The sequence below is a fragment of the Gavia stellata genome, chromosome 16, assembly GCF_030936135.1.
Source record: "Gavia stellata isolate bGavSte3 chromosome 16, bGavSte3.hap2, whole genome shotgun sequence".
In the NCBI taxonomy this organism is placed as follows: domain Eukaryota; kingdom Metazoa; phylum Chordata; class Aves; order Gaviiformes; family Gaviidae; genus Gavia; species Gavia stellata.
Window position 1 is genome coordinate 10,059,543 of NC_082609.1, and position 18,303 is coordinate 10,077,845.

Genomic DNA, 18,303 nt, shown 5'->3' on the forward strand with positions numbered 1-18,303 from the left:
ATGACATAAAGTGCTGAGGTACTGCTTAAAGAATTGTACCATAAAATACCTCGGCAGGCAGACAATGTTTTCTCCCTTGAATTTCCTGGGGGGAGAGTTAGATTAGTAACGGTGAGAGGATCTTGTGTTGTTGTGGCAGGATTTTATTGAGCAGCAACAAAAAAATTATTTCCAACGAGGTGCCCACGAAAGAGGACTGTCTTCCCCTCCATCCTAAGGAGCTGCCCCCCGGGGCAGGGGCTCTGGGGTGCCACTGGGGTCCTGCTCTGCCCTCGGTTACTCCTGAATAATACTGCGTAGCTCTGCATCAGGGTGGAGGATTTGTCCCCATTTGTTTCTACTCACAGTTTCCCCTCAATTGCCTGGTGGATTTTCCTGTTTAGCGGACATGGCCTCTGGAAGATGCCCTCCGAGGACCACGGGGATCTTGCGTGCAGTTGGGAGCTCTGCTTGTCTCCAAGGCATCATGGCTCCTGGGGGCCATCCTCATCCTCTCTGCTGCTCCCCAGGAAAGAAAATAAATGCTGGAGCCGGTGGTCTCTTACCCCCGACTCCCTCGCACAGTGGAGAGGGACAAGAAGGAGCATGAAGCCCCTGAGCCATACACCCCCGGCACTACCTCCCAGAGCCTCAATTCGTCTTGGTCATAAGAAATTGCATCTGACACTGAAATGCCTTCCCACACACAGACCTCCCTCTCACAGGAGGGACATTCCCGCCTCGGGAAGGGACTTGGCACTAAATGGTTGCAGAGAATCGTGTCTTTTGGAAACAAATTGTCTCCCTTCAGAGAGCTGCTCTCTCCAGTCTCTGGAAAGTGACACATTGTCACTTAAGATCATTAACTATTTGACTGTGAGACTACTGCCTGTACAGCACGCCACACTGCCAGCGCTTTGCTGTTAATGAGTAATAAATTAACGCTATGACTCTGAGCCCTTCCTTTCATCAGCTGAGATTTCCAGAGGCCGAAGAATCTCAAAGGATCCTCTACAAGCGACAGTCGACGTAATTACCTACAAGCAGCAGCTAAGTGGTGGGTGAGGTGCAGAAACGGGCTGCGGTAGCGCTTGCTAGCAGTCCTCCGAACATCAGGTCTGTTAGGACTGACTGCCCACTGGTTTTCTGCAATACCCCGCACCGATGAACGTTGTAAACATGAAGGAGGGCAGCCAGGTATCTGCCTGCCTAGAGAAAACACCCTGTCCCGTTGCTTTGGGAGGCAGAGCAGATTGCAAAAGGGCTTCTCTCACCTAAAGGTGTGTTTCCAACCCTGCTTGCAAGGGGGGGAGATGCAGCCGGGAACTGCCCTTCTTCACCCCTTCTCTTGTGGGCATAAGAAATTGGGGCTAAACCTGGAAACTGAAGCAGGAATGAGCAGCTCCCGGTGCCAGCAAGACCCTCTGTGTGTCCATGGCTTTTGCAAAGCAGCCACAAAACACCCCCAACAGTCTTGGGACTGTCTCCAATTATGTTCATGTTCAGGTTTGCTTGGGGCCCCTCCATGCTGCCGAAGTCTACCATACAGTACCGCAGGGGTGAGGCCGCAGGTATTTGACCGCGCGGCCAGGGAGGGAGACAGTTCCTCTCACCTAAGCAGACAGTGTCTGTCCAAGATGGCCTCTGCAGAATAAATCGATTGGAGCATTGCACCGGGATGCATCTCCAGCCCTGGTTTTCTTTTGGAAAGCTGGATGAAGGCACGTGCCCTCAAGATCTACCCATTGCCTTTGCAGTTGGGGTTGATTTCTTTGTAGATCAGAACAATGTATTCCCTCTCCCTGTAATTTGCCCGTTAATACCCACATCCCAGGATTGTTGTGGTGATGTAATCACACAACATCTTAAGTAAAAACAGAATGAGACATATTATTAATGCAAGACATAAATGCTCATGGCTTTTTTTATTAAGCAGAGGTTTCAAGATTAATCAGGAGCTTTCAAGGTTCAGGAAAAAAGGCTTTAGGGGAGCATCTGCCATGGGGAACATCATTGCCAAGGAGGATCCCTCTTTCTGAGCTGAACCCTGCAGAGAAGTTAACACACTCGAAGACCTCTCAAGCGAAGAGTCCGACGGCTTTTCCTGCGGAGAAAGAAATCACTACCTCAGAGACAGAACATCTGGGCTTTTACTGTTTGTCTCTCTCTCTGGTGAAGGGTGTAACATAGAGGAACTTAAACAAAACAGAAAACTTCTGAACACTATTCCAGCTATTTTCTCTTATTATTAACATTCAAAAACAAGATAAAGACTTAATTTGAAAGGAGAACAAATAGTCTGTAGGAAATAGACTTTGTTTGCTGGAAGAAAGCTCTTCAGCAATATACTTGAGAGGGAAATGAAGAACTATACTAAATGTTATCTCTCTATACCTGAAAGAAATGAGTTCCTGGCAAATTCTCCCAATAAAAAACTGACCCTTGCTAGGAAGAGAACAGGTAAAAACAAAATAAAAGGACTTTACTTCTCCAACAAGTCTCCAAGACTGATTTGTTAGAGTAAGCTAAGTTTGTTCGCCATTTAGTTAGTGAAGAGATTTTTTATCATACATACAGGAATGCATTGCAGAATAAGCATTTATTGCCGTATGTTACACCATCGGACCCACAGTGTGGGATGTACTCCATAGTACAGAAATGTCTGGGTGCCACGTAGTCACTGCAGTAGCCCTGTGGATAGATGCAATCTATGTTCACAAAAAAGCTCTCAACAACAGATATGTAAGAAAGGTGACATTAGGAGACCCCCACACACACACCCTGAGGTCCCCCAGTACTGGCCAGAAGCAGATGCTGAGAAAAAGCCCCGGGACAGGGCAGGAGTACAGTGATACATTGCTTCCAGCAATGTAGAGCCTCTGTAACCATCAGAAATGCTGCTGCAGTCACTTTGACAATAACTTGGACACAAACTGTATACTGTACTACTTGTTGAAACTATCATCAGATGAAAATGGCAATTTCACCCAATAATATATGTGGTAAATATTGTTCAGACAGCTGGATGACTCAGGATTTTCAAATGCTCAATCACAATGTGATTAGTAAGGACTTATACAGAAACCGCTTTAAGGAAAGAAATGATGGGAAATAGAGAGATCTGTCCCTTACCTGCAGTGCGTCAATATCTGGAAAAAAGAAAAAAAGAAGAAAATATGATACAAATGCAATTCATGGGTTCTGTTAGAGTTAAAATCTGTGAATGCATGCCCTGAATACGCAACTTTCAATTCACTGTTTGTTAGCAAATTACTTCTTAGACAAAAGGATTTTAAGGCAAAATTTTGTGCCATATTGTATGTTTACAATGTTGATTCTGTAGTATAATTTTGTTTAATGGGGGTTACAGCCAAGATGGAAAAGGGTGTACAAAATGAAAGAAAAGAAAGGCATTTTCCATCGTTCAAAGGATGGAGCAGGACATGTACTCAAAGCTAAGCAAGTTATTGAGGTAAACAGGGTCATAAAACTGGCAAGTACACAGAGGCAGCATCTTATCTGCATTACCGTGAATGTTCTTAAATAAGAGGAGTATTTAGTGAGATGTAACTTTTATAAAGCTTCTACAACTGTTCAGGCTCTCAAATTGCATCTCAGTTCAGGATGACTACAAGAAACGTTCGCTTTCATTCAGTAAAATAATCTGTGTTCCTGCAACATTTCAGAGGTTAAATACTGGATGTCTGAGTCTCTGGGTTGTACCACGTACATGTCACTTCTTTCATTATGCATAAACTAGTGCTGAGAGTAGAGCTGTTCCCACAGTTGTTCTTACCCACTCAGTTCTGTTGCTAAAATATTACCCCATAAGTGATAGTCTTTGATGTCAAGTCTTTTCAACACTATCTTTCTAGGAGTAAATAAGTCCTTGTAGAATGAAGTTCTTTCCAGTCTGAGGATGTTTGTGTGGTTTTAAAGACAGCCAGTGCTTACTCAAAGGCAGAGCAGGAGGCAATAAAGCTACTCACCTGGGATGCAGCAAAGGGCTAGCGCAAACAGCAGCAACACGCTTGCCGTCTTCATGGTGGCTGAAGTGTCTGTCTGCAGCGGAGCCTGTATTTTGCTCTGTAAACGTAGCCTAAATTCTGCCCTCAGGTGGTAACCACGCTTATATGTACATGTGCATGTGTGTGTGTGTGTGTGTGCGCGCGCGCGCACATTCATATTTGGCTTATTCACCCTTATTCTGAAGTAACATTCCTGGTCTTTTGTCAGAGTGGCAATCTGGACAGATGTAAGCCGTGCTGTAAGCCAGGAAGACTGCTTCTTCATCAACAGGAGTCACAAGAAGTTTAGATATGTTAGATGTACCCTCTGTGTCATTATTTCAAGTGAAATATGTGACAGGTTCCTTCTGAACCTTCTGTCAGGTCACAACAACCCCATGCAACGCTACAGGCTTGGGGACGAGTGGCAGGAAAGCTCCCCCACAGAAAAGGACCTGGGGGTGTTGGTCAACAGCCGGCTGAATATGAGCCAGCAGTGTGCCCAGGTGGCCAAGAAGGCCAACGGCATCCTGGCCGGTATCAGAAATGGTGTGGGCAGCAGGAGCAGGGAGGTGATCGTGCCCCTGGACTCGGTGCTGGTGAGGCCGCACCTCGAATACTGTGTTCAGTTTTGGGCCCCTCACTCCAAGAAAGACATTGAGGGGCTGGACCGTGTCCAGAGAAGGGCGACGGAGCTGGTGAGGGGTCTGGAGCACAAGTCTTATGAGGAGCGGCTGAGGGAGCTGGGGTTGTTTAGTCTGGAGAAGAGGAGGCTGAGGGGAGACCTCATCGCTCTCTGCAACTGCCTGAAAGGGGGTTGTGGTGAGGTGGGTGTTGGTCTCTTCTCCCAAGTGAGGAGTGATAGGACAAGAGGAAATGGCCACAAGTTGTGCCAGGGGACATTTAGATTGGATATTAGGGAAAACTTCTCCACTGAAAGGATTGTCAGACACTGGAACAGGCTGCCCAGGGAGGTGGTTGAGTCATCATCCCTGGAGGTATTTAAAAGACATGTGGATGAGGCACTTAGGGACATGGTTTAGTGGTGGGCTTAGCAGTGCTAGGTTAACGTTGGGCTTGATTGATATTAAAGGTCTTTTCCAACCTATATGATTCTATGATGGAGCATAGAAAATTCCTGCAGGCAAAAGAGCAACTGCTCAAACCTAAGCAGCAACTGCTGTCAGATTTTCTCTGTGTGCACCTATCAGTGCCTATTTACATGCAGTGCTTTTTCATGAGCAAAACATTGAATGAACTTCTTCCAGAGTGGAAAGTCTCTACTTTTATTTTCATGTTTCATCCCAGTAAAGCATCGTTAAGTTATAGTGAAACTAGAAAAACAGTGAACTGGAAAGGTAAACAAGAGAGTGTCCCAGACATTGACTGGACAAGAGATGGAGCAACTTTTATGGGCATATGCAAAGAATTTGCAATAGTTATTTCCCCTAAAAGCCATTAGCATTGTGGGTTAGTTTTGCAGTAATGGACTAATAGTCTGATGATGACAGAATGATGTGAGACCTTAGCCTAGATCCTAGAAAAGTTGAGCCCAATCTGGAAATTGCTGCTTCATCCATCTGCCCATCTCAACATGAGCCCTTTGTTTTACCACCAAAGCGTCACTTTTTTTGACGACCTCATTCCATCAAGGAAAACAAGCACCCCCCTCCCTTTGGCTCCCAGAAGAAATGCATATGGGAGATATTACTTTTTAGAAGGGATATGCCCAATTTATTTATGTTTCTCTTGTGTGGATCAAAAAAACACCAATTCAATACTCCAACAGAGGACAAAGCAATATAAATTTTGTGGACAATATGCCAATGACAGGTCACACTCTCAAAAAGCAGAAGGAGACTTTGTCCTTGGATTGTGAAACACTGCTGAAATACTCCTTGGGCTGGCAAAGAGTATTATGTTATTAAAGACTAAGAGAGAAGACAAGTAGGCAAGAGTAGGAACCATCCCTAGGAGGGCATTTATCTTAAAACACTTGGAGGTTGTTAAAGGACAATTTCAAGACAAGAAAAACCTAGAAATAAGTCATTTGGAGGACCTAGACAAATAAGCAGGGCCCACTCACGTGTCTGAAAAATATGGGCTTTGCTAACAGACTGCCCTTGCAGAGTGCTGTATTTCAGGTGAGGTCTGTGCTCAGGAGGCCAGGGATCAGCTCTTGGTGCAGACACCACCACAGTCCAAACCACTTTGGCTGATGATGCCTGCATGGGGAAAGCACACCAGAAATACCTTAGGAGAGATCAGCTAGTGTCATTGCTTCAGAGCGGTATTTCAGCGCTTTACAATGTCAAATGTCTAAAAGGGTCTAAACACTAATGTAGGTTGACTATCATTTATGTGCAAAGCCACACAGCTCTGAGGTTTATGCATCTGTATTTAATTTTCTGCCTTTTATGACACGGAGGGGAGCAAGATGTTCTTGTTATATCCCAGAGCTATGAGCACATAACCTATTCAGACTGGCATCATCATTCAAAAAGCCAGAAGAAAATGTTTCATGAGACAACACATGAAACAAGACAAAGATACGTTGCTGATTTAGTTTATTGAGAAAGAAAACCAGGAGTGAGCTGAGTTCTCCACAGGGCGAGATGAACCAAGGTGAGTTCTTTAGCTGGGATTTGCCAGTGGGGATCCTGTGGTGAATTCTCTCAGCACCGATACTCAACATTTTCCAAAATGGCTTAAAGTGAGAGTCCCATTGCTGTCCCTGAAAACAAGGAGAGGAAAAAATGGATTGGACACAGAGTCCTGCCTATTATAATCTGATCTATTGCTTGGCTCCTAGAGATGGTGTCAGACAGGATCCTGCCTCAGAGCCATAGAACTTGCAAACTCAGAGTCCCATTAGCTATTTGATTATTAAGAGATGAGTGAAATCGTTTAACCCATTCTTAAGACTGAAAATATTTTTGGGAACTATAATGAAACTTCAAATTTTTTTTTTTTTTTTTGCAACATGCAGAAAAAAACTCTATTAAGTTTAATGGTCTTCAAACCATTCACACTAACAAACCAGGCATAGATCTTTGTATGTCCTAATGAAAAAAAATGAATGGTTGGCATGATGGCTGATATTCTCTTCTGCCCCAAATCCCTAATCAACACTGGTCAGCAAACAAGAAAGTGGCAACTGTGCAAACTTGTGCCTGTAGGAGGCAACTGATAACACGAATGTGATCCATGTTTGTACGTACATGACTGCATTGCAGAAGTTACACTTATTGCTGTATGTTTTGTTGTCAGAGCCACAGTGAGGCATGTACTCAAGCGAGCAGACAGGTTTAGGGTAGTCACTGCAGTCAACCTGCAAAAAAAAAAGTCTAATGTGAAGGATATGAAGGAATCTATAGCAGAAGGGCTTGAACCCCTAGCTACAGCTGCAGTGATAATGATAATGATCTAACTAAAAGTAATTAACTTCCTTGCACAATCTGATATAAACTGAGGTGTCAGTTTTTCCTATGCCAGAAGAATTTAATAATATAAAAATAGATCATAATTTCCTGTTTGAAGAGATGTATATCATAACCTGACCACAGCATTTCTAAGCAGCAGCAGTTCATTTGGTGAACATGCCACGCTCATGATCACATTGCACCATGTTCCCAACCTGGCCAGGAAATTAAATGGAAAAACACTGGAGTCTGGAGAAATGTAGGTGCTGACGCCTGTATAAGCGTCCAGTATCTCTCCCATAGTCTTAAAATGGGAAGATCAGCATTTAACTAGATATTGTGAGAGTGGAATTTTGTTTCTTTGTGCAATGGGTGCTACACTTGCTGAGAGGTATCGTAGTGCAAAAAATGTATATGGGTCCAGGAAGAGGCTGAGGAATTTCATGGAGGAGAAATCCATCGAGGCTTACTGATTATACAGAAATCGCACCTAGCTGAGGTCCATCACCTGAAAATAGCTGGAGGTTGGAAGAGTAGAAGTCCCATACATACTCATTCTACTCTTACTCTCTCCTACACAATCCTCACAACCCCTGCTAAGAGCAGGCTCTGCATCAAGCCACCATGGGCTTGATGGACCATTGGTCTGACCCCAAAAGCCATTCTCTGTTCTAATTCTCAGTTCTGCCCTGATGGATTATTTCTGCTACTACTCTTTTACTGATCCCTTCCTGTGCAGTCACCCTCTTCCTTTTCTGACATTAGCGCAGATAATGTGTATTACGTGTGGAGAAAGCAAAATCTTCCCTGTGCTGAAGCACAGCAGCAGGCACACTCCTGTAGGATGCTGCTGTAGGATGCTGCTGGCTGCTGCAGGCACTGGCAATGTTTCCTCTGACATCAGCGGGACTGAAACCCCATCCCTCATCATGCAGTTCACTTACTGTAGCAATTTCCTTCTTACATTCACCATCGTACTGCTTGCCAACACTGGTTCCAGACTCTCTGGGAAGGGAAGACACCCACGTTAGAGAGCTCTGCAAGCAACCTGCTCTGCTGAACCCCATGTCCCAGCAATGCTGATCAGCCTCAAGTACAACATACAGAATACAGGAGATACCCAGCTTAGGCTGTGTCCACATGGCTCTAGATACCAGCTCAGGTGGTGCCACAGCCTGCTGAAGTGCTGTTTTATAGCATGATGTGAAGGACAAGGGAGGGTCCAGGGTGTTAGCACGAACTAGGAGCTATGTTGTGTGACAATGTAGATGCACCTTAGGTTAGTAGTTGTCCTCTGAAAGGCAGCATCTGCCACATAGACCCTTTTAACTTATTTAAGAGAAGTATTCTGTCCTATGTTGGAACCCCACCCAGCCCTCTGCTTCTCTCTCTAGATCAAAGGCACAGTTTTCCTTCTAATCACAAAGGAAAACAGGGTCTAATTACCAGGGAAAGAGGAGGGTCAAAGTCCAAGCGCCTTACAGGAAAGTTCTTGGTAGAAGTCCTGATATTCAGAAGAACAGCTGCCAGGAGTGCTAAGCACTTGTTGTCCCTCACAGGAGAGCTCTGCACAGGCAGTACTCACATGTTATGGGCACACAGCAGGCACTCGTTGTCGTAGGTGACCCCATCGGTACCACAGACAGGGCTGAGGTCTTTGTTGCAGAGCAACACCGTTTTGCCTTCCTCATTGGTCGTGTTGGGATATCTACTGCAGCCCACCTGTTGAGGGGACACATAACAAAGCACTGGTGAAGGCTTACTTATAAGAAGCAAGTCGATCTACTGCGTGTGTCTGTTGGGCCACCTAGGATACCACCACAGCAGAAAAAATGCTTGTCTCTGTGTCACTATCATGACAGTTCACTTTGAAGATGACCAATGCAAGATTCTGACATTTCATATGTCCTCTTAATTAGTGTTTGAATTATTTCTTGGGGGAGTCAATAAGCAGCTTTGGCCACTCAGAGCAGGACATTCCCCTTGTTTTGCCCTTGGTTTCACTTACAGGGATGACGTCCTTGCATTCTCCATCGTGGTCTTTGCTGACATTGGTTCCATATTCTCTGGAGAGGGAAAGAAAAATATTAGGAAGTTCAGCAAAGACATCTTGCTACATCCTAGGTGCTGGAAATACATGACTAATACAAGGGAAAGCTGACTATCAGTCAGGCTTATATATATTTTTTTGAGAAGGTAGTGCCATCCTCCCTAACCAGATAGCACTGAGTGGCTGGCAAGGACGTAAAGACCCTGAGAGCTTTAGGACCATTTTGGGCAGTTCAGAGCAGACCATCTCTCCATCTTTTTGCTCTGCTTTGCTGTGATGAGATGTGCCCTAGGGGCTGTCATCTGACTGATCCTTGAGCTGGAGAAGAAAAAACTGAATAAGTGACACCAGCAAGAGAGAGACGCGGTGACTAAAGCGATGTCCAGGCAACGGAGTGCCATGCAGTGACACCCAAGCTCATTTTGAAGGAATGGACACAAGTGACATATGACAGATCACTCTTTGTTGAAAAATGGTGCTGCCAGGAGTCCTAAGCATTGATACCCGAGATCCTCTATGCAGTACGTACACGTTGTAGGCACAGAGCAGGCACTCATTGCTGTAGGTGACTCCATTGGTACCGCAGATAGGGCTGAGGATCTTGGTGCAGACCAACACCTCTTTGCCTTCCTCATTTGTAGTGTTGGGATACGTACTGCAGTCCACCTGCCAAAGGAACATACAGCAACAGGGTGGAGAAGACATTTTACATTCACAAGTCTCATTTTGCATGAGACAGTGACCAGATACAACCTGCAGTGGATTTTTACCACCACAGCACAAGCTTGTGCTGGTGGGTCAATCTGGTAACAGGTGAATCCTTCCTGCAGAGACATCCCCACACAGCAGGAGAGGAGGAGGAGGAGAGGGCTACAGCCATGCAGCCCCCCAGATGGGGTAAATCAGTGGTGGTCTCTCATGCTCACTTAGCATCATTTTACAACAACTATCCATTGGTCCCTCATTCTTATATTCTTGTAGCCCCTCCATGGCACTTCTGTTATTACTCTTTCATTCTCAACACACTGATCATGTTTTTTTCAGAGGAGCAACTCTAGTGACCTGGTGCGTGGAAGCTGGAGTGTTTCATAGTATTTTATTCTTTCAGTGGGCTGTCTTCGGGTAGGTTCTGGTACCACAGTCTATTGCTATCAGTTTAGAGCCAGTCATATATGATCAGCTTAAAGCTTAGACAGTTTAAAGTTGGTGAAAAATTAATTCATCCAAAAATTTTGTATCATTACTGCTACTACATTATCAACATACGGCATAGACGTAGAGCCAAGAACAGTATAAAGTAATGTTTTACATTGTAGAATCTGATTATAGTGACACTAATTTCATGCTAGGTGAAAAACAGCTAAGCATCTACAGGGCTGAGGTTTTTCCCATTCCTTTGGTTATGTCTTTACCAGGCCACATACCTGAGAAAAGCGACAGAAAGAAATCTTCCACTCACCTCAACCCCAAAGGCAGCATCTGGAAAAGAAAAGAGAGGCAGAAAGTGTGAAACAAAGCCAACATGATAAGACCTCATTTAAAGCTGGAAATCTGGATGTAAAATTCCTATACACAGGACAAAACTGAATGATTTCCAGTGACTAGTTTCCTGAACTAAATAAACTATGTATGATTTTTTTTTTTCTATGTTGATAAGCATATAGCGTTGCTTATTGCTGGCTGTGATGAAACATGTTTTTGAATAGCTTTGTTCTTTTTTATTTTGAGATAGACAGACTTACTAATTGAAAATAGAATAGTTTTTCCTTCCTTATCTTTTTACACATCCGTTTTGACCCTAAAGAGCTGCTGTTACATATCTGAAAAGAAACCTGAGTCAATACAGATAAATGCAAATGCAAATAGTCACCTACAGTATAAGCAAATACATACAGCATCTGTTGTCAGGAATATGCATTTTAAAGAAGCTGAGTGTGAAAAAAAATTGACTTTGACTTTGTAATTCCATCAGATGTAAATATGCAGTGAGAACATCAGACTCTGGCTTGTTTTCATCTCTTGTTTCCCCATTAGCAGCAAAAGTGTTGCAGGAAAGTTGCCAGGCTACTGTAAAGAACTTGCTTGTACCATTACAATATTTTTGTGACTGCTTACTGGAGGTCTGACCACCTCGTTACGGCCTTGGTTCAAGTATTTATCTATTTGCTGTAATTGTACAACAACAAGCGTAAGCAGCATTACAGTTAAAACAACAGCGTAAAAAGCGTATCACTAGTTACCAGCACAGAACTCCACTTGCAGTTATTTGTATTTATGACAGACAACCAGCTACAACAGTGATCCATTTAAGACTGTCCTGAAATCCGCTCCTGCATCCTACGTGATGCCAACATACTGAGGCAGCCTAGCTCTTTGTAGGAGATTTTCTCTCTTTGAAGCCACTCTCTTATCCATTTAAAGACAGCAGGGATTCGGACATGAAGCCTCTGCAGTGCCTTGAGAGTTACTCACCTGGGAAGCAGCAAAGCGCAAAGGAGAGGAGCACAAAAACACCCGCCGTGGTCATGGTGGAAGTATTTCTTGAGTCTGCAGGCTGCCTGCTCCTGCACCGCTTGTGCGATGGTCTCTCCAAGGCTGACTACAAATATATACAAATGCAATGTCTAAACTGTTCAACTGTAACATAAAACAACCAGCAGAATCTGTCACCAGTACAATAAGGCTGGTAATATTTATTGAGGTCTTGACTTTCAGGTAATGGTCCGCGCCTGCTAGGCAATTGATTTTGGCTGGACATCTGGTTAATAGCTTTAGACAAGTATCACATGTTCTCAGTGGTCAAAACCAAACAAACAATCTTTTAGACAAAAGAAACCTCTTTAGGATTCTAGTAGAAATGTAAGGAGCACAAAATATTGAGGGGACTAAACAGCAGGTCCTTCGTTCGTCTCTGCAGAGCACCATCTCCCATCACGGAGCAGCTTAGGCAGAGCATGCAGTACTACCCTGTTTGCAGATCAGGCTAAGAGTCTCTGCTTTCCTTTCTGGTTTTGGGGGGGGTTTTCCCCGCATTCCTAGATATTCACCACCATGTATGAACACGGGTCAGGTGTGGCTTTGCCATCAGCAGAACTGGTTAAGCTTTGTCAGGTGAGTCTGGCAGGACTGTGTCTAACCTGTGAAGCTAATGGTATTTAGCACTGGTTTGATAAAAGAAAGGGCTTCTTGACAGTTTCTCTGCCTGGGTATAGAAGAGCCCAGTAGAAGATGTGAAAGCAGGCTAAATTCTGTCAAATGCCACTAAAAATGTCACTTGAACCTTATCAGCAGGGAGCACTTATTTACAGACCTAGTCACAGTTAAACACACCGAACGATTCAAGTGTTCCGCCAAGCCATCTTAAGAACAAAAGACACTGAAGGTTTAAGAACCTATTTACATAGCACCAACTGTGCTTGAAAGTACAGCAGGTCCTTTCCCCCTACAGATATTTTAGAAAATGATACTTAAAACATAGAGCCTGTCCCAATTTTCCTGTCTTGTCTCGCACCTCCAGCCTTCGTGCCATCTCCAAATTGCTTCTTCCTAGGAGGAGGTCTGGACCTCTGCTGTTTTAATAGATGTAGTTTTGCAGGGGTGGGTTCTGCCTTTAACCTAAGTTTCTCACTATGATCCCTTTCACAGGTCCGAAATGGCAAGCATACCTGGGTTTTTTTGGTCATGGGAGCTAAGGGTTGTGCTTAGATAGACTTCAGCACTGTGGGAGCTGCAGAGCAAAAGATGCTTTACAGGTGCTCCCTTGAAGAAACAAGGCACCACCCATTAATCAAATGAAATTCAGCTGAAATAATTGAAAATTAGCCCAAGCAATTGTGTTGATGTCTGATACACCACAGTGGTCTAAAAGGTACACTTTGATCCTTAATTGTATAAATTATATAGTGCACGGAATCACCTATCCTGGGCACTGGCATGTTCTGAAGGCCACAGCGTGGCTGTGCGAACACAGAAGTTACATTTTTACCTAAGAGAGATGGGTTTCTTCACAGGGAGACGCACTAAAATAATTATGCTGCTCGATTTGTTTCCATAAATTACAGGGAGCATGCATGAATATTTTAGGCAGATCTGGCACATCTTCAAGATGTATTGCCCTAATGGGCCTTGTGGATGGCGTCTCTGGAAGCCAAATACTTTTCCCTGAGCGTGTACAGGAGCATGCTGAGGCTGCTGGCAAACGCCACGCTTGTCACCTTCATCAGTTCACACGTACAGTCTCTGCGCAGTTGGAGGGAGGTACATCTTTCTGGGTCAAATATGAACTTTGCCACTGCCTTCTCCAGCCAGTCAGCGAGACCCCTGCGACTGATCCTTGCCAGCCTTCCCAGCCCCGACCTGGCAGCTTCTGACAGGTTGCCTCCTGCCTGGTCCCACATGCTGCTGCTCCAGGCTGCTCCCTGCCCCGGACGGTGCTGTCCCCTTGGCAGGACCAACCTCTCTCCTGCCAAAGGCTGGTATGTGCTGCCTGTACACACCAGAGAAAAAATCTTCCACTGCAACTAATTGGTTCAGCACTGGGTCTGGCACTTACTGGCCGTGAGCAACCCCGATTTCTTCCAACCACCACAACACCCCTCTGATATTCAGCAGATCTACCTGGTCTGCCTGGACTTTAGTAAAGCCTTAGACACTGTCTCCCACAGTATTCTCCTGGAGAAGCTGGCAGCTCATGGCTTAGACATGTGCACTCTTTCCTGGGTAAAAAACTGGCTGGATAGCCGAGCCCAGAGAGTTGTGGTGAATGGAGTGAGATCCAGTTGGCAGCCGGTCACAAGCGGAGTCCCCCAGGGCTCAGTTTTGGGGCCGGTCTTGTTTAATATATTTATCGACGATCTGGATGAGGGGATGAGTGCTCCCTCAGCAAGTTTGCAGACGACACCAAGTTGGGTGGGAGTGTTGATCTGCTCGAGGGTCAGAAGGCTCTGCAGAGGGATCTGGACAGACTGGATCGATGGGCCCAGGCCAATTGGATGAGGTTCAACAAGGCCAAGTGCCGGGTCCTGCACTTGGGTCACAACAACCCCATGCAACGCTACAGGCTTGGGGACGAGTGGCTGGAAAGCTGCTCAGCAGAAAAGGACCTGGGGGTGCTGGTTGACAGCCGGCTGAAGATGAGCCAGCAGTGTGCCCAGGTGGCCAAGAAGGCCAACGGCATCCTGGCCTGTATCAGAAATAGTGTGGGCAGCGGGAGCAGGGAGGGGATCGTGCCTCTGTACTCGGCGCTGGTGAGGCCGCACCTCGAATGCTGTGTTCAGTTTTGGGCCCCTCACTACAAGGAGGACATTGAGGTGCTGGAGCGTGTCCAGAGAAGGGCGACGAAGCTGGTGAGGGGTCTGGAGCACAAGTCTGATGAGGAGCGGCTGAGGGAACTGGGGTTGTTCAGCCTGGAGAAGAGGAGGCTGAGGGGAGACCTCATCGCTCTCTACAACTACCTGAAAGGGGGTTGCAGAGAGGTGGGTGTTGGTCTCTTCTCCCAAGTGATGAGTGACAGGACAAGAGGAAGTGGCCTCAAGTTGCACCGTGGGAGGTTTAGGCTGGATATTAGGAAAAATGTCTTTACTGAGAGTGGTGAAGCACTGGAACAGGCTGCCCAGGGAGGTGGTGGAGTCACCATCACTGGAGGTGTTCGAGGAACATGTGGACATGGCATTGTGGGACATGGTTTAGTGGGCATGGTGGTGTTGGTTGATGGTTGGACTTGATCTTACAGGTCTTTTCCAACTGTAGTGATTCTGTGATCCATTCCTTTACTCTCTCACCTACAGACACTCCAGGGAGACTGAAGTCTGACAATTAAGTGCTGACTGGGGAACACTGGTCTCCCCTGAGGCACTCAGGTGCCCTCTCCAGGCAAGCCACAAAAATGACACCCAGAAATCACCAGGTTTCAGACTCAGGCACAGCATCCAGCCAGCCAATGCCCACAGCCTCCCCACTCGGGGTTACAGATCCAGATTATCCTGCCTCTGATAACAGCATGGAAAAATCCCACAGTTGGCTAAGCTCATGCTGTGGGACAGGTTGCTCAGTTCTTATCCACTCCTGGAAGAACAGTCAAAAAGAGGATTTGGTCTGCAATCCTGCCACTGATCTCGTACTGTAATCCACTTCATTACGGTCTTCTAATCCTCAAAGTCAGATGCAGCATATGGCTAATGACCATTCGGCTAAAGGAAAATCCTCTTGTGTGCAGAAGCCAGCACGAGGGCAGAGACCTGCAGAGGCAGTGCCGCACCTCGGGGTACCACATGTTATGGTCCTGAACACCAGAGGGTCTGCGGGCTGACACCAGGGCAGGATTTGGCCATTATGCAACATCCTCTCTCACTTAACCCATGGAATTTCTTGTTTTACATTTCCCATTATGGTTTTTGCCGGTATCGGTTTCATATTCTCTGGAAGAATCAAAACTGATGTTGGGAAATTTTCTTCGTGGATATGCAACTTCTCAGTGTAAGTAATACACTGATAAATGAATGTCAAATTATTTAACACACTTTCGCAAACATTCCTGGGTTTTGTTACACTATTTAATTAACAAATCACTGTTGTAAAAGTGGGAAATAACAATAATTAGTTGTAGTTGTTTCATGAAATGGCCTCTAATCACTCCAAAATGCCTGCTAAATACAATTCAGACTCCAGTTTCCATCTTTGTCTTTCTTTTGGCCGCAGTGTGGCCAATAACTATTTGTACTGAGCCACGCGCCTGGGGAAACCAATACAGAACAAATGGCCTCTCACCTAGTGCCCGAAGGCACCGTTTGAACTAAGCAATAAAGCAAACAAAGTCACTGATACGATTAAAATATACTGATATGAAAACATATCCATGTGTTTATGAACTTATTAAATAGAGCTTGATTCAGGTAATGCCGGTGAATGTTTCCCTAAACTAATAAGAGCATGTGCAGAACTTTGTACCCTGCAGGTGAACACTAACATGGTTTCACATTACTTACACAATGAATTAAATGTACTTAGCCCCACCGCAAGGACAGATATTGACACATGGGAACAAGTCCAGCAGAGGCCACCAAGCTGGTCAGGAGCTGGAGCACAGGGCGTTCAGGGTAAACTGAAGGAGCTGGGCTTCCTCAGCCTGGAGAAGAGATGGCTACGGGCAACCACATTGCTATCTGCAGCTCCCTGATGGGATTATAGAGAAGACAGAGCCAGAGTCTTCTCAGAGCTGCACAGCAAAAGGATTAAATTCTGACCAAATATGAGGAATTACTCTTTGCCACAAGGGTGATCGAGCAGTGGCAGAGGAACCAGAGAGGCCATGCATGTCCTTCCTTGCTGATATTGAAAACCCAGCTGAACAAGGAAGGGCTTGAGCACCCTGAGCTGACTTTGACCTCATTTTGAGCAGGCGTTGGGCTAGAGACCTCTAGAGAGCTCTTTCCAACCTGAATTATTTTGTGTATATGGTGCTTACATAATGCTTTCTCCTATGGATAGTTTTTATTAATGAAGGAACATAGTACTTCTCCATGACCCAGCAGAGCAGCCTCAGAGTTTTCCTACCACCTTTGCTAAAGTCCACCGGTAAGTGGTACAAAGAGCTCCCAGCACATTTTTATAGGGGATTACCAGTAACATGTACAACAAAAAGAGTAGATTGTAATCATTGTTAAAAAAACCCAACATACTTAACTATTCAAATTTGAGAAGGTTATTAGCTCTCCATGATTTCAAAGTCTCTCCACTACTGCAGCAGCCCAGGCCCCCTGCCATCACAACACTTCCCCAGAAGATCATCAGCATTCAAACCTACAGCAAAGTTATCTGCACCACAGAAAATCAGCTGCCAAAACAGCAGCCACTTCACTGCTGTGCTGCAGCCTGGACCAGACACGGGTGTCATCAGCATCAGCTCTGAGGACATACCTTCACTTCTCGCCTCACCAGCTCGTGCTGTGCTCCAGCTCTGGCAGTTTCTGGGTAACGAGGACGTTCGGTCAGGGCTCCATTGCAGAGGGCAAGAGTGACTCACGTGAAAGCAGGAAAATGTTAGAATGAGCAGCAGAAAAAAGGAGTCAGTAAACAGCAGAACATTTGGCTGGACAACGGCCCGGGCTATTGCTCTTTGGAGTGAACATACTGCAGGGAAGGTGGTTTGGAGGTAATGCAGGAGATGTTATCCTGCAGATGGTCAGAGGAAGAGGAAATCATTGGTTTAATCAGTTTTCCTGACACTTCAGTGATCTCAGCTGTGCATCACTGAGTGCTTACTTCATCTTTGCCACAGCCCAAGCAGGAACAACGAGGAGGTGGCTGCGGGGAAGTAGGAGCCAACCTGGGACTGACACCATTCATGGCTGCCTGGCAAGAGAAAGTCAATCTGGCAACTTCACTGCTAAGGCTGGAAAAGTCTCATTCAGGAGCTGGGGTCAGGAGAAAGTCTTCCAAAGGTAGAAAAAAAAAATTCAATAGATTCTTATCTGCAAGGAGACGTTATCTATAGTTCAATGCACAGTTAAAATAGAATGAATAAGCATGTTCTGCCATGAAAGCAAATTGCTTTGAGGTTATATAAACCAGGGGAATAGTTGAACACATCTCCAAAAGACAGCAGATGAGGCATTTTCAAGCTACCAGTCGTCTAGCAGCATGCATGTCATCAGAATAGCACACGGCAGGGGGATCGTGGCTGTGTCCCTTGGATTTCAGACAGCTACGCAAGCCACCAACGAGCGTCATTGCCAAGAGAGGCTTATAGGCAGAAGTAAGATATTTTAATTGACTAACTAGCAGAGCTGGGAAAAGTAATTCAGTATGGTTGGGATGAGCAATTGCTGCATGCTACCAAGCAGCAAAG

The 18,303-nt window shown here is 45.4% G+C and overlaps 2 protein-coding genes across 2 annotated transcripts; both read right to left on the reverse strand.

Moving 5' to 3' along the window:
* Positions 1-2,544: 2,544 nt before the first annotated feature.
* On the reverse strand, positions 2,545-4,023 carry LOC104263498 (ovomucoid). The gene is made up of 3 exons (XM_009820209.2): positions 3,969-4,023; positions 3,112-3,128; positions 2,545-2,670 (listed from the first exon to the last, which is right to left on the reverse strand). Exons 1-3 carry the CDS (start codon positions 4,021-4,023, stop codon positions 2,545-2,547), a joined length of 198 nt encoding a protein of 65 aa, XP_009818511.2.
* Positions 4,024-6,674: 2,651 nt separating this feature from the next.
* LOC104254079 (ovomucoid-like) lies at positions 6,675-17,455 on the reverse strand. The gene is given in 11 exon segments (XM_059825315.1): positions 6,675-6,720; positions 7,208-7,317; positions 8,353-8,413; positions 8,994-9,130; positions 9,417-9,474; positions 9,988-10,124; positions 10,918-10,937; positions 11,931-11,994; positions 11,997-12,057; positions 17,386-17,416; positions 17,419-17,455. Coding segments are annotated over 11 exon segments (762 nt in total).
* Positions 17,456-18,303: the final 848 nt, after the last annotated feature.